The sequence below is a fragment of the Rhamphochromis longiceps genome, linkage group LG8 (assembly GCF_057381845.1).
Source record: "Rhamphochromis longiceps isolate RC_006_pf linkage group LG8, R_longiceps_female_GT1.1, whole genome shotgun sequence".
NCBI lineage: Eukaryota > Metazoa > Chordata > Actinopteri > Cichliformes > Cichlidae > Rhamphochromis > Rhamphochromis longiceps.
The window spans coordinates 4,681,932-4,695,712 of record NC_140564.1 but is presented as its reverse complement, the minus strand read 5'-3'; the positions used below and the strand labels follow the sequence as shown (position 1 = coordinate 4,695,712).

Sequence of the window (13,781 nt, the reverse complement as noted above, 5' to 3'; positions counted from 1 at the left end):
CATGCAATAACCCAGCCCTCTGTGGTAGATCTCACTGACAATGAACATAATCGGGCCGCTGATGATCTGTTGGTGGAAAACATAAATTAAGAACCATCAAACCACTTTGTAAATAATGATGGAGCTTCCATAAGTGGATATTTGGAACTGAATGACACATTACCATGGGATGGTCTGCCAAATGTAGGTGAAAGTGAAGATTCTGTTGCAGTTGTTATTATTAGTGGGGATAACAGGGTGGATATTAGTGTGGTTGAACTAAACCCTGAAACACTGTTTACAGAAAAAGAGTCTGATCCACCTCATCACACATTGTCTCTCTCACCGGGGCTGACAGGAGAGGCCAATATTCCTGACCAAGCACCCCCTGAACCACGATCTTGTCCTGTAATACTGACTGTTAGAAGAGGTCATTGTCTTACTGATTTGATCAGTGCCATTCATCCGGCATGACTTTCAGTGTGAAGAATGGCAGGCTATAGCTAGAATGTTTGTTGTAGGGTGGAAACAAGCTGGTTACTTCCCAGTGAAGCTTGCAATACCCTTTCTGGAGGAGATACAGCTCGACAACCAGTAGTTTAAAAGATTCCTTTCTTTTGTATGTCTCACAAGAAGAGCGATCTGTTCTCCTGAAGGCTTTGGATGACTTCAATTCAGTGGATACAGATGAATTGCTGGAAGTACTTGATGCACATGAGTGCAAGCAGGTCCCTACCAAGGACACACTGCTCCCTGTTTTGGCACAGACAGGACAAAAAGTACTTATTGAGGCCCCAATGTTTGTAATCAAGTGCTGGCGTCCCATTGTGGGTTCTGTAGCTGGTTTACTCCCACCAGAAGGACTGCATCATTTCATTGAAGAAAAAAAACCAACTGTAAAAACAGTGAAGGAGCTTCTAGACTTTCCAGAGGAGATGACAGCTGCCCAGTCAACAGTTTCTCATTACCTGAAAAGGTACATTGGAGAAATTGATTTCAATTATCTTCAGCTTTTCCTGCAGTTCTGTACAGGATCCAATCTGTTGGATAAAGCCATACTAATTGAGTTAATAGAAACTACAGATTTCCTCCACAGACCACAATCCCACACATGTGGATGTGTACTAAAGCTGCCACTTGGTTATCACAGCTATCCAGACTTTTGCAGTGAATTTTACAGCATTCTCGCAAGCTCTATGTGGGTGATGGATGTGGTGTAGGTCAGTGTTTTCCAACCTTGGTCCTCAAGGCACTCTGCCCTACACGTTTTAGGTTTTCCACCCTAACAGTTCATAAAAACACGGGTGTAGTTAACAGTAACATGAAGGAATGAATGTGAATGTTCAATAGACTGGGTGGTTAAGTTCTCTTAACAGTGCAGCCTTTTTTTCCCCCATCTGGTCAGTAAGTGCTTCCTTAGTCTCCCCCCCCCCCCCCCCCCCCAATTAAAATAGTAAGCTAAAGGGAATGTTCAGGTTTTTTGAAGTGGAGTTACCTGTAGTAGACAGCACTTAGCACTCTGACTTTGCAGAAGCAGCAGTGAGTGTTGGGGACAATATAAGGCAACAAATTGCTTGGGGAATGAGACCACAAAATAACACCAGTTGAAAATACATATACATATTTAAATAATATTTTCAGTGCTTCACCTGGTGGGAATCCTAAACATAGAAGTGCATCTGTTCCTGCTGCACACATTGTTACTGTGTTTCTGGTTAGTGCCAAAATAAATTACTAATTTTAACATTCTAATTCTAAAGCAATCTAGGATTGCTTTAATCTATTCCACAATAACAAAACTATATGCATCCCTGTCTGCAATTATTCGGGCTTGCAGTATAAAGAAAAAAAAGTCTACTGTTATAAAAACTGGTTAAAATATAAATAGTTGATAAAAGGTTTAAAAATCATATGCTTTGGTACAAATGTATTTCATTTACAGTTAAGAGTCCAATAATTAAAAGGGTTTCATGATTTAGAGTTATTTTCTGTGCACAATAAATATGTTGGGGTGTAACCTAAGCTTATTTACCCATCTAATGTCAGTTATCTCAATATTGTATTGTCATTGGTTGTTGTGCTGACGAGCCAGTCAATGTCATTCTTTTCTGCTATGGGGGCGGGACGAGTGGTAAGTTTGTGTGAATCTGTGGGAGCGGACACAGAAGCTAAGTCCGAAGAGAGAGATGTCGTAAGGCAAACGTGGTGTGGATTTTGCATCTAAGTGTATCATTGAGGTCGACTACCCGTGGTCCTGATATTACTTATTTGTGATCTGCAAGAGGTAAATGAGACTGTGTGCCTTGACATTTGTACTGTAACTATTCGTTATAGTGGTAAAATGGCGTGATATGTGATGCTAACTAGCGGCTTGCTAATTAGCGCAGCTTACCGCATTATGTGGTGTGATGCCATGCTGTATGTTTAGCTCTGTGATTTTCAGTCAAAGCATGCTAATGCTAAATCGTTATGTGATAGCATTTGGTATTGTAGCTCAAGTGTTTTAATATGTTTAGAAGCCGATGGACGCTCTGAAAGGAGAGGGAGAGAGAGGTTTCTGCCCGGATGGACCCTGCTGTTTTCTTACCCCTGACTGTCTACACTACTGGTGAACTAACTGCCCGTTTCTGATTGCCCCACTAACAAACTCATTGTAGTGTTGATGCATGTGTGTTCTAAGGTGCAACTAGAAAAATTTGCATTTCCTGCGAAAATGCTGTGTGGATGCCTTTACGCTGAGGATGTCTGCTGAAAAAAGCTGAAAAAGTTGAAAAAAAAAACAAAAAAAATATTGCCCGAGTGGGATTCGAACCTGGCCCTTCTGGTACTCAAGGGAGGTTCTCATCTCACTGCGCCACAGTCATTCTCTCAAAGAAGAGGTGGAGAGACTGACAATTGTGCTGAAATGAGCAGAAGAGGCTTAGAATTGTGCTGATAAGAGGTGGAAAGGCTGAAAATGTTTCAGAAGAGGTGAATAAGCAGAATTTGGGCAGAAAAGAGGTGAAAACTCTGAATATTTTGCTGAAAAGAGTTCAATCAGTAAAATTTCTTCTGAAAAGAGTTCAATCAGCAGAATTTTGCTGAAAAATGTTTTTTTCTGAAAACAGCAGAAAAAACTGAAAATTTTGCTGAAAAGAGTTGAATGAGCAGAATTCTGCTGAAAAGAGTTCAATGAGCAGAATTCTGCTTTGAATCATCTTTAGATTCATCTTGTGTGGGTCTGCTATCATGTGTCCCATCCTCTTCAGATGCTGCCACCATCTGTTTTCAGAGAAGACAACAATATGTTTGGTCATTTTTGATGGATTGATTGTGGAAGCACTGAAACTGAGGATGAATTTCACATCTCTTTGTGGCACAGGACACCCAGTTTTGTTTTTCATGGCTACCTTAGGAATCCTTTTACGTTCTTGTTCTTCCTCCTCTTCTGAATAGCCTTCAGATTCATCCTGTGTGGGTTTCCAGTCATCTGTCCCATCATCTTCAGATGAGCTCACAGACTGTTATTAGAACAGAAAAATATATATTTTACTCATTTTTCATGGATGTGTGGAAACAAAACACTTACATCTTTAACTGCAGGAGAAGAAACTCTGCTGGATTTTTCCTGCCCACCTTAGGAACCCATTCCCTCGCTTCATCCTCCTCCTCCTCTTCTGGATTGTCTTCTTGTGTGAGTTTCCCCACATCTGTCCTATCATTTTTGTAAAAGACCACCATCTGATTTTAGAAAAGTAAAAGTAAAAAGGTAAAAGATTAGTAATCAGTGAAAACACTAAAAACAAGCACAAGAACATACATTACATACTTTTCTCTTGCGCAACTGGTATGTCACTTTTTGTAGATGCTCCACCCCCTTTTTCAAATCCTGTTTAGTTTCTCTTATTGTGGCTCCGGCACTACAGGCAACCTCACCCTGACCTGGGCTCACCATCTGTTTATGGTACAAATTAAATATGTTTTGTTCATGATGGAGTAAATGATTATATATGAAAGAAGTGCAACCAATCAAAACTCTTACCAAGGGAATCAGGGCACACATACCTTGTTACTGCTACACTGGAAGAGCGTTCTGTCTAAAAGCTCCTCTGTTCCTGATGACTGCTGCTCTTCCTTGTCAGATCCTTCACTGTCCTCGTCCTGCACAGATCCTCTGTCCTCTCTCCTTTTCCTTTTATTTGCTGCATATGTTGCAATTGCATTGGTGGTCAGTGCTCGGCTCTGGAGTGTGTCCTCTGCAGGGTCCTCAGCTGTGCAAAGCAATATTACTAAATATGAATAAATGTAAGTGTATAGATAAATATATGACTTCACTTTAGCTTATTTAAATAACCTTGATAAAATCTTTTGGCTGTGATGGCATCATGGCACATAAATGTTGCCACTCTGTCGTAAGATTTACGTCCCAACTGTCGCTTGGCCTGAAAGAATAATGTTTTAAAAAGAAACCACATGAATAAAACCCATGACACTTTAACCTACTTCATTGTGTGTCAAAAAATAAAAATGAAAAGTTTTCTCACATAAGTGCTACAGGAGGAACGTAGCATGTTGAAGGTGGGGGCAATCCCCAGATTCATCATCTCCCAGGCTGCCTTGAAAAATACCGGTAGTCTATGAAGAACACCTCCACTAGAACTGTGGAAAAAAGTCGGTGCCTCCGAACCGCCTTCAACATACTCTCTGATATGATTGTAACGCTGCAACCAGGTATACTCATTCTTGTACAGGGGGACAGCTGCTTGCCCATGATATCTTTGAGTTTTGTGCTGTTTAACCTAATACATGAAAAGACATGTTTATTCAGCTGAATAAAAAAATGTCTATGTATACTTAGATTTATATCGTTTTAGTACATACACGGATGATGCGGGCACCCTGCTTAGCTTTTTCTGCCATTTCAACCTCCTCAGTAGTCATGTTGATGATCACTCCCTTTCGGTGACCAGTTATGGCAATAATATATCCGCCCAACAGTCCAAAAAACAATTTCAATATTGTTCTGCTCTGGGGTTGCTTCTCGAGGTCATCTGTAAAAACACAAAGAGAACACTACATGTATTAATATGCTATGCTAACACATACACTGCATTTACATGTCCAGTCCCTTGTGCAGATTATAGAGGGATTTTACAAGCACCATGTCTCAAGGACCATGCAAGCACCACAAAGTATCAAACAAATTTTCCAGACCAACCATACAAAAAACCCAGTTTCCAATTACAAAACCCTGTAATGTGTCTTAAGATAGAAGATAGAAAGAGATAAAAGTCTCACGCCCCGTGCCGCCTCTACATATAGATAACAAATGCAAATGTGTTTGAGTAGTAGAAATGGCTGTTATAATGGCTGAGTGTGTGTGTGTGTGTGTGTGTGTGTGTGTGTGTGTGTGTGTGTGTGTGTGTGCGTCCAAAATATAACTCTAAATATTGAATGTAAATCTGTTCCAGATACCATAACTTGTAACTTGTTTTACTGAGGGTTAGTTATGCTCAGTTTCTGGCATGTTGAAAATAAATGAAACAAAGGAAAGAAAATGTGTAAGTTAACCAGTGTAATGAATCTGAGAATACAGGGAGTGCAGAATTATTAGGCAAGTTGTATTTTTGAGGAATAATTTTATTATTGAACAACAAACATGTTCTCAATGAACCCAAAAAACTCATTCATATCAAAGCTGAATGTTTTTGGAAGTAGTTTTTAGTTTGTTTTTAGTTTTAGCTATTTTAGGGGGATATCTGTGTGTGCAGGTGACTATTACTGTGCATAATTATTAGGCAACTTAACAAAAAACAAATATATACCCATTTCAATTATTTATTTTTACCAGTGACACCAATATAACATCTCCACATTCACAAATATACATTTCTGACATTCAAAAACAAAACAAAAACAAATCAGCGACCAACATAGCCACCTTTCTTTGCAAGGACACTCAAAAGCCTGCCATCCATGGATTCTGTCAGTGTTTTGATCTGTTCACCATCAACATTGCGTGCAGCAGCAACCACAGCCTCCCAGACACTGTTCAGAGAGGTGTACTGTTTTCCCTCCTTGTAAATCTCACATTTGATGATGGACCACAGGTTCTCAATGGGGTTCAGATCAGGTGAACAAGGTGGCCATGTCATTAGTTTTTCTTCTTTTATACCCTTTCTTGCCAGCCACGCTGTGGAGTACTTGGACGCGTGTGATGGAGCATTGTCCTGCATGAAAATCATGTTTTTCTTGAAGGATGCAGACTTCTTCCTGTACCACTGCTTGAAGAAGGTGTCTTCCAGAAACTGGCAGTAGGACTGGGAGTTGAGCTTGACTCCATCCTCAACCCGAAAAGGCCCCACAAGCTCATCTTTGATGATACCAGCCCAAACCAGTACTCCACCTCCACCTTGCTGGCGTCTGAGTCGGACTGGAGCTCTCTGCCCTTTACCAATCTAGCCACGGGCCCATCCATCTGGCCCATCAAGACTCACTCTCATTTCATCAGTCCATAAAACCTTAGAAAAACCAGTCTTGAGATATTTCTTGGCCCAGCCTTGACGTTTCAGCTTGTGTGTCTTGTTCAGTGGTGGTCGTCTTTCAGCCTTTCTTACCTTGGCCATGTCTCTGAGTACTGCACACCTTGCGCTTTTGGGCACTCCAGTGATGTTGCAGCTCTGAAATATGGCCAAACTGGTGGCAAGTGGCATCTTGGCAGCTGCACGCTTGACTTTTCTCAGTTCATGGGCAGTTATTTTGTGCCTTGGTTTTTCCACACGCTTCTTGCAACCCTGTTGACTATTTTGAATGAAACGCTTGATTGTTCGATGATCACGCTTCAGAAGCTTTGCAATTTTGAGACTGCTGCATCCCTCTGCAAGATATCTCACTATTCTTGACTTTTCTGAGCCTGTCAAGTCCTTCTTTTGATCCATTTTGCCAAAGGAAAGGACGTTGCCTAATAATTATGTACACCTGATATAGGGTGTTGATGTCATTAGACCACACCCCTTCTCATTACAGAGATGCACATCACCTAATATGCTTAATTGGTAGTAGGCTTTCGAGCCTATACAGCTTGGAGTAAGACAACATGCATGAAGAGGATGATGTAGACAAAATACTCATTTGCCTAATGATTCTGCACTCCCTGTAGAATAACAGTGATTCTAATAACAGGCCTCACAGAGTGTCTGACCTTGGTGTGTGTGTTTCTGTGTGTTGTGTATAATGTGACACAGTGGAGCTAATAATCTCAAAGAATATCTGACAAACAAAATGTATGTTTTCATTAAATCATAAAATAACTAGAGAAATAAATGGTAATTAACTGAGTTTTAAAGCATTCGAATTGGAAAGGGATTAAGTTACAATGGATGTTCTTGTGAAAATGTCCTAAAGACAAATCTAACTGAAGTAGAATCACATAAACTGAATGAAACATGAAGTGATTGAATATGAATTCTCTATGTTAAGAATAACAATGAAAATGTAATGAAGCATTCACAATTTTAAGAGCTACACATTGATAGATAAGGTGTGGGAAGATATGACGTCCAGTAGGAGAAGGGGGGAGGGTGAACAGGTGAGGTGAAGAAGAGATTTTGTGTTTTTCTTTTTTGTCTTCTGCAAGATGAGCAGCCCAAAAGATTGGATCGAAGAGGTTCACAGTTGAAAACCTGTCCAACCTGTGAATTCATTCCTTTTTGTCTGCTCATTGTTGCTGTGTTAGGCGGTTAATTTAGAAGGATTTTGATTTACATCCTTCCTCCAACCTCTCCTCACCAAAGAAAAGAACACACTTAGCATTAGCTTAGAGCATCTTAGTTAGATAAGTAGAGTTTAAGTAATCTGATTATTGTTTTGTGATTATTTTATTTTCCTTATTCTTATTTAATTAAATTTCCTGCAATTAAAGTTTAAATTGTGGACACCTTTTATGAAACAATAAAAGTAAAAGTCTTATTCTTTGTAAGTGCAAATACCTCTTACACTTTATTCTAGCCATAATAATGAAAATTATCTTTACAATCATCCCAGAAATAACAAGATCAAAATGTACAGGGCTCCATCTTAAGGCAGAGCTGCACATATTTCACTGCAATGGTGATGTGTTTTAGCTCTGGCTTCATGTGCATTACATTGACCAAGCTGCACATTATTCTTAAATTTAAACTGGACATTAGACAGAAAAGACATAAGCTCAGTTTCAGTGTGTGGGTCACTGTGATGTAAAGATCTGTAGGGGCTTTGTCTTAACCCAGATCTGAAGTCTGTATAATCACTCTTAAGTAAAATGAACATTCAGTGTCATTGTGATCATTGCAGTGATCCATACCCAGTGCGGCAGCAATCTTCTGGGGAGCCTCATCAATGAACAAAGCATGTTTTTCTGCTTTGACAAGTCTTTCTAAAAAAAAATGTAAGCACAATACCTTAGACACTTTATTATTAACATCATGTCATTAAAGTAGGTAGAGGTATAGATGTGTATTATATACGTACTAGACTTAGATCTCCGCACATTCAGCTGGTGCACGACTACTTCACGGCCTACTTCCGATAACCATCTTGTGATTGCCTGGACATCATGTCTCTCTGACAACATTTGCACCATTGGGACGTGAGAGTTGTCCCTTCCTGTTAACACACCTTGATACAGGAAGATATTTCCAGACAAACCATTAGGCCCGAGAAGCTTTTTTACAACTGAGCCAGTCGCATCAAAGGCAACTATGGGGTGCTTTTCAATCTTGTACATCAGCATTTGAGTTTGACTCCAGTAGTGACAGAAGAACTTGTCTAATCCAATGTCCCAAATGCTTCCATTGTGAGGGGAACTGTATTTTAATGAGTGGAGAGACAGTATTGGGTTTTTATGAGCAACTTCTAGTTGATTTTGTTCATGTTTGGCTTTGCGCAGAGTTGTCAAATTTGGTAGATGGCTTGGCTCTGGATCACCAAAGTCCATCAGCTTTTCTGTCTCTGATGCTCTCCACACATGGGGCTGCAGTCTGCCTTCACAAAGTTCTTTTTTTACTTGTGCCCTCAGACTTCTGGACACGGCTCTCCTAGAAAAGCCAGTGTGCATGGATTCATCTGTGTTTGCCATTACACACTTCAGCACCATTGGGCAGTGATTTTCAGGTTCCTTTTCACATGTAATGTACAGCTGGCCACTACACTCTTTGCAAAAGCCTCTGATTTAATAAAACAAGATACAGTTCTGGGGTACACCTTGGCTCGTTTAAAAGTAATGGTGCATGTACTTGTAACCTCTTTCCAGATTCCCTGGTTTACAACATGAGTCCATGTACCTGGTTTCAAAATTGTGTATTCCCTTTTCTTGAAAGTATTCTTTTTGTATGTGACTTTATGTGGAATCATATGTATCCACTGTTCAAATGGGAGCTCCACATTGAAAGTCTTGCAGTCTTTGTTTTGAAAAGGAGAGCTGCTTTGTTCAAAATCATTATCATTGTCACTACTGTCTGTGTCAGTCAGTCTCTCTTCATCACTGTAATCCAGAGCAGCCCATACATTGTGTCTGTTTAATTTAACAAAAGTGTAAAGAGCTTTTGGTGTCATCTTTTCACCAAGTTGTTTGCATAGATTTTGCCATATGTCATCACTTGGAGTTGAAACTTTTCCATTTTTTATGACTGCTTCTTTAGAAGCACGAAGGACTTCAAATACTGCAATTTTGTCCACCACTGATTTCTTTGGCATCTGTCAAGCAAAAATTAAAAATGTGATATATTACTGCTATAATTTGATTATAACTTTAATTCTACATCTTTAAGTGGACATAAAATTACTTACTTTTATACACTGTTTTGACATAGTGAATTGAAGTGTTGATGATTGCTGTTGGTCATGGAATCTAGCTTAAAAATGCAAATAAGATAGCTAGCACATGTTTTCTTCAACTCTTGTTTTTTTTCTCTCAGAAGAAGAATGTGTATGATAGCACCCCCTGGTGATCACAAACCAAACACAGGTCGCTATGTTTGGTTTTTTTGGCAGAGTTGTACCAGTTTATCCTTAACAAGATCTAGTTCAAAATTCATTTGATCGGTATAAAAATGAATGTAGTCAATGTTCATAGCTCATCATCAAAATACTTGTAGATAAATCCGTGCACTGTTGAGATAAATCTGTGTCTGTGTCAATCCCACACATGTTTAATAGCCCACTCATTTAATAGCCTTTTGTGACCATGGCTACAGAAGTTTGACTCTTGCAAAAAATATAAATCGGCCCTTTCAGGTAACATTGACAGTTACCTAAGATTTACAGTTCTTCAGGCTGTTTGGAGCCTTTGAGTTCAGATTTGCTGAATCACTGAAGTGCACTCCTGTCCTGTGTATGTTAATTTTATACAACTTGCTCATGACAGCCCACATACAAATGACAGCACTTTTGTTAATATTACCATTTGACTTAAAAGCTACAGTTCACATATTATTAGGTTAATGTTTTAACAACCATTAGCATTTTAGCATAAACCCTGCTGGTAGCACACTAGATGGAGTAAGGTAATGTTAAGAAACATGGTAGTCAGTGATCCACAACCAGCTTATTGGCTCAAAACACCTTATCTAATTATAAACTGATACGCACCTACTGGCATGCCCCTTTAAATTTCTTCATAAATGTTATTTAATGTTATTATTACGGCAGCACGGTGGTTAGCACTGTTGCTGCACAGCAAGAAGGTCCTGAGTTCAATTCCACCATCACGCCAGGGTCTTTCTGTGTGGAGTTTGCAGGTTCTCCCCGTGTTTGCGTGGGTTCTCTCCAAAGACATGCAGCTTGTGGTGATAGGTTAATTGGTTAATCCGAATTGCCCATAGGTGTGAATGTGAGTGCGAATGGTTGTCTGTCCCTGTGTGTTGGCCCTGTGACAGACTGGCAACCTGTCCAGGATGTACCCCGCCTCTTTATCTTTAAAATAATAGCGCCACAAACAAAATTTTTTGCAGCACAAACCAGCACAAACATAGCACAAACCTGTGACATCAACTTTTGTTTGATTTGGGTGATGTGGGGGGCTGGTTGACCTTTTGACGTTTGCATTTTCATTAATATCTTTAAAACAGAGGCAGCACAAACGACAATTTTAGCAGCACAAACCAGCACAAACGTAGCACAAACTTTTGACGCCAGTTTTTTTTTGATTCCATTAATGTGGGGGGCTGGTTGACCTCTGATGACCGCTAGAAATTTTTCTTGAATATCTTTAAAATGAAAACGGCAAAAAATAAACTTTTGCAGCATGCACAAACGTAGCACAAACGTTTGATACCACTTTTGTTGGATTTGAAGAAGGTGGGGGGGCCAACTTCACTCACATGCCGATCATGCAATAACCCAGCCCTCTGTGGTAGATCTCACTGACAATGAACATAATCGGGCCGCTGATGATCTGTTGGTGGAAAACATAAATTAAGAACCATCAAACCACTTTGTAAATAATGATGGAGCTTCCATAAGTGGATATTTGGAACTGAATGACACATTACCATGGGATGGTCTGCCAAATGTAGGTGAAAGTGAAGATTCTGTTGCAGTTGTTATTATTAGTGGGGATAACAGGGTGGATATTAGTGTGGTTGAACTAAACCCTGAAACACTGTTTACAGAAAAAGAGTCTGATCCACCTCATCACACATTGTCTCTCTCACCGGGGCTGACAGGAGAGGCCAATATTCCTGACCAAGCACCCCCTGAACCACGATCTTGTCCTGTAATACTGACTGTTAGAAGAGGTCATTGTCTTACTGATTTGATCAGTGCCATTCATCCGGCATGACTTTCAGTGTGAAGAATGGCAGGCTATAGCTAGAATGTTTGTTGTAGGGTGGAAACAAGCTGGTTACTTCCCAGTGAAGCTTGCAATACCCTTTCTGGAGGAGATACAGCTCGACAACCAGTAGTTTAAAAGATTCCTTTCTTTTGTATGTCTCACAAGAAGAGCGATCTGTTCTCCTGAAGGCTTTGGATGACTTCAATTCAGTGGATACAGATGAATTGCTGGAAGTACTTGATGCACATGAGTGCAAGCAGGTCCCTACCAAGGACACACTGCTCCCTGTTTTGGCACAGACAGGACAAAAAGTACTTATTGAGGCCCCAATGTTTGTAATCAAGTGCTGGCGTCCCATTGTGGGTTCTGTAGCTGGTTTACTCCCACCAGAAGGACTGCATCATTTCATTGAAGAAAAAAAACCAACTGTAAAAACAGTGAAGGAGCTTCTAGACTTTCCAGAGGAGATGACAGCTGCCCAGTCAACAGTTTCTCGTTACCTGAAAAGGTACATTGGAGAAATTGATTTCAATTATCTTCAGCTTTTCCTGCAGTTCTGTACAGGATCCAATCTGTTGGATAAAGCCATACTAATTGAGTTAATAGAAACTACAGATTTCCTCCACAGACCACAATCCCACACATGTGGATGTGTACTAAAGCTGCCACTTGGTTATCACAGCTATCCAGACTTTTGCAGTGAATTTTACAGCATTCTCGCAAGCTCTATGTGGGTGATGGATGTGGTGTAGGTCAGTGTTTTCCAACCTTGGTCCTCAAGGCACTCTGCCCTACACGTTTTAGGTTTTCCACCCTAACAGTTCATAAAAACACGGGTGTAGTTAACAGTAACATGAAGGAATGAATGTGAATGTTCAATAGACTGGGTGGTTAAGTTCTCTTAACAGTGCAGCCTTTTTTTTCCCCATCTGGTCAGTAAGTGCTTCCTTAGTCTCCCCCCCCCCCCCCCCCCCCCCCCCCAATTAAAATAGTAAGCTAAAGGGAATGTTCAGGTTTTTTGAAGTGGAGTTACCTGTAGTAGACAGCACTTAGCACTCTGACTTTGCAGAAGCAGCAGTGAGTGTTGGGGACAATATAAGGCAACAAATTGCTTGGGGAATGAGACCACAAAATAACACCAGTTGAAAATACATATACATATTTAAATAATATTTTCAGTGCTTCACCTGGTGGGAATCCTAAACATAGAAGTGCATCTGTTCCTGCTGCACACATTGTTACTGTGTTTCTGGTTAGTGCCAAAATAAATTACTAATTTTAACATTCTAATTCTAAAGCAATCTAGGATTGCTTTAATCTATTCCACAATAACAAAACTATATGCATCCCTGTCTGCAATTATTCGGGCTTGCAGTATAAAGAAAAAAAAGTCTACTGTTATAAAAACTGGTTAAAATATAAATAGTTGATAAAAGGTTTAAAAATCATATGCTTTGGTACAAATGTATTTCATTTACAGTTAAGAGTCCAATAATTAAAAGGGTTTCATGATTTAGAGTTATTTTCTGTGCACAATAAATATGTTGGGGTGTAACCTAAGCTTATTTACCCATCTAATGTCAGTTATCTCAATATTGTATTGTCATTGGTTGTTGTGCTGACGAGCCAGTCAATGTCATTCTTTTCTGCTATGGGGGCGGGACGAGTGGTAAGTTTGTGTGAATCTGTGGGAGCGGACACAGAAGCTAAGTCCGAAGAGAGAGATGTCGTAAGGCAGGGGTGCTCACACTTTTTCCTCATGTGAGCTACTTATAAAATGACCAAGTCAAAATGATCTACCCACTACAAAAATCCAAAACATATACTTATTTATAAATATATTGAGGATTCTTTATATCTACATACATGCATAACCGCAATATCCAATATTTCACAACACAATTAACTATGTAAATTTTTTGTCATTACCTGAGTTTACTCTGATGACTTGCACTGAATTGAATCAGCCAGGGATGCATAGTCCGGACAGTAGCTGCTGACGGCCAGGTTT

At 39.8% G+C, this 13,781-nt stretch overlaps 2 protein-coding genes across 4 annotated transcripts in view; one reads left to right on the top strand and one right to left on the bottom strand.

The window, feature by feature from the left end:
* The first annotated feature begins 1,431 nt into the window (after nucleotides 1–1,431).
* Nucleotides 1,432–13,781, top strand: part of LOC146662939 (uncharacterized) — a 43,920-nt gene continuing 31,570 nt past the window's right edge. For all 3 annotated transcript variants that reach the window (XR_014912969.1, XR_014912968.1, XM_085415525.1), the window contains exon 1: nucleotides 1,432–3,652. The gene's annotated coding sequence lies outside the window, so the exon portion shown is untranslated. The remainder of the gene's footprint in view (nucleotides 3,653–13,781) is intronic.
* Nucleotides 3,148–8,508, bottom strand: LOC146662940 (uncharacterized). Its single transcript, XM_085417338.1, has 9 exons — nucleotides 8,467–8,508; nucleotides 8,300–8,371; nucleotides 4,840–5,009; nucleotides 4,503–4,757; nucleotides 4,313–4,400; nucleotides 4,024–4,229; nucleotides 3,595–3,699; nucleotides 3,369–3,479; nucleotides 3,148–3,240 (listed from the first exon to the last, which is right to left on the bottom strand). The coding sequence occupies exons 3-9, from the start codon at nucleotides 4,897–4,899 to the stop codon at nucleotides 3,148–3,150; spliced, it is 918 nt and encodes a 305-aa protein (XP_085273464.1). The 5' UTR covers nucleotides 4,900–5,009; nucleotides 8,300–8,371; nucleotides 8,467–8,508.

Excerpts from the sequence above, each read along its gene's own strand:
- LOC146662940 (XM_085417338.1), bottom strand. The coding sequence starts at position 4,899 with ATGACTACTGAGGAGGTTGAAATGGCAGAAAAAGCTAAGCAGGGTGCC. Across the intron at positions 4,758-4,839 it reads AGGGTGCCCGCATCATCCGT|GTTAAACAGCACAAAACTCA; the intron begins GTATGTACTAAA and ends TTCATGTATTAG. Across the intron at positions 3,480-3,594 it reads CGAGGGAATGGGTTCCTAAG|TCTGTGAGCTCATCTGAAGA; the intron begins GTGGGCAGGAAA and ends TTCTAATAACAG.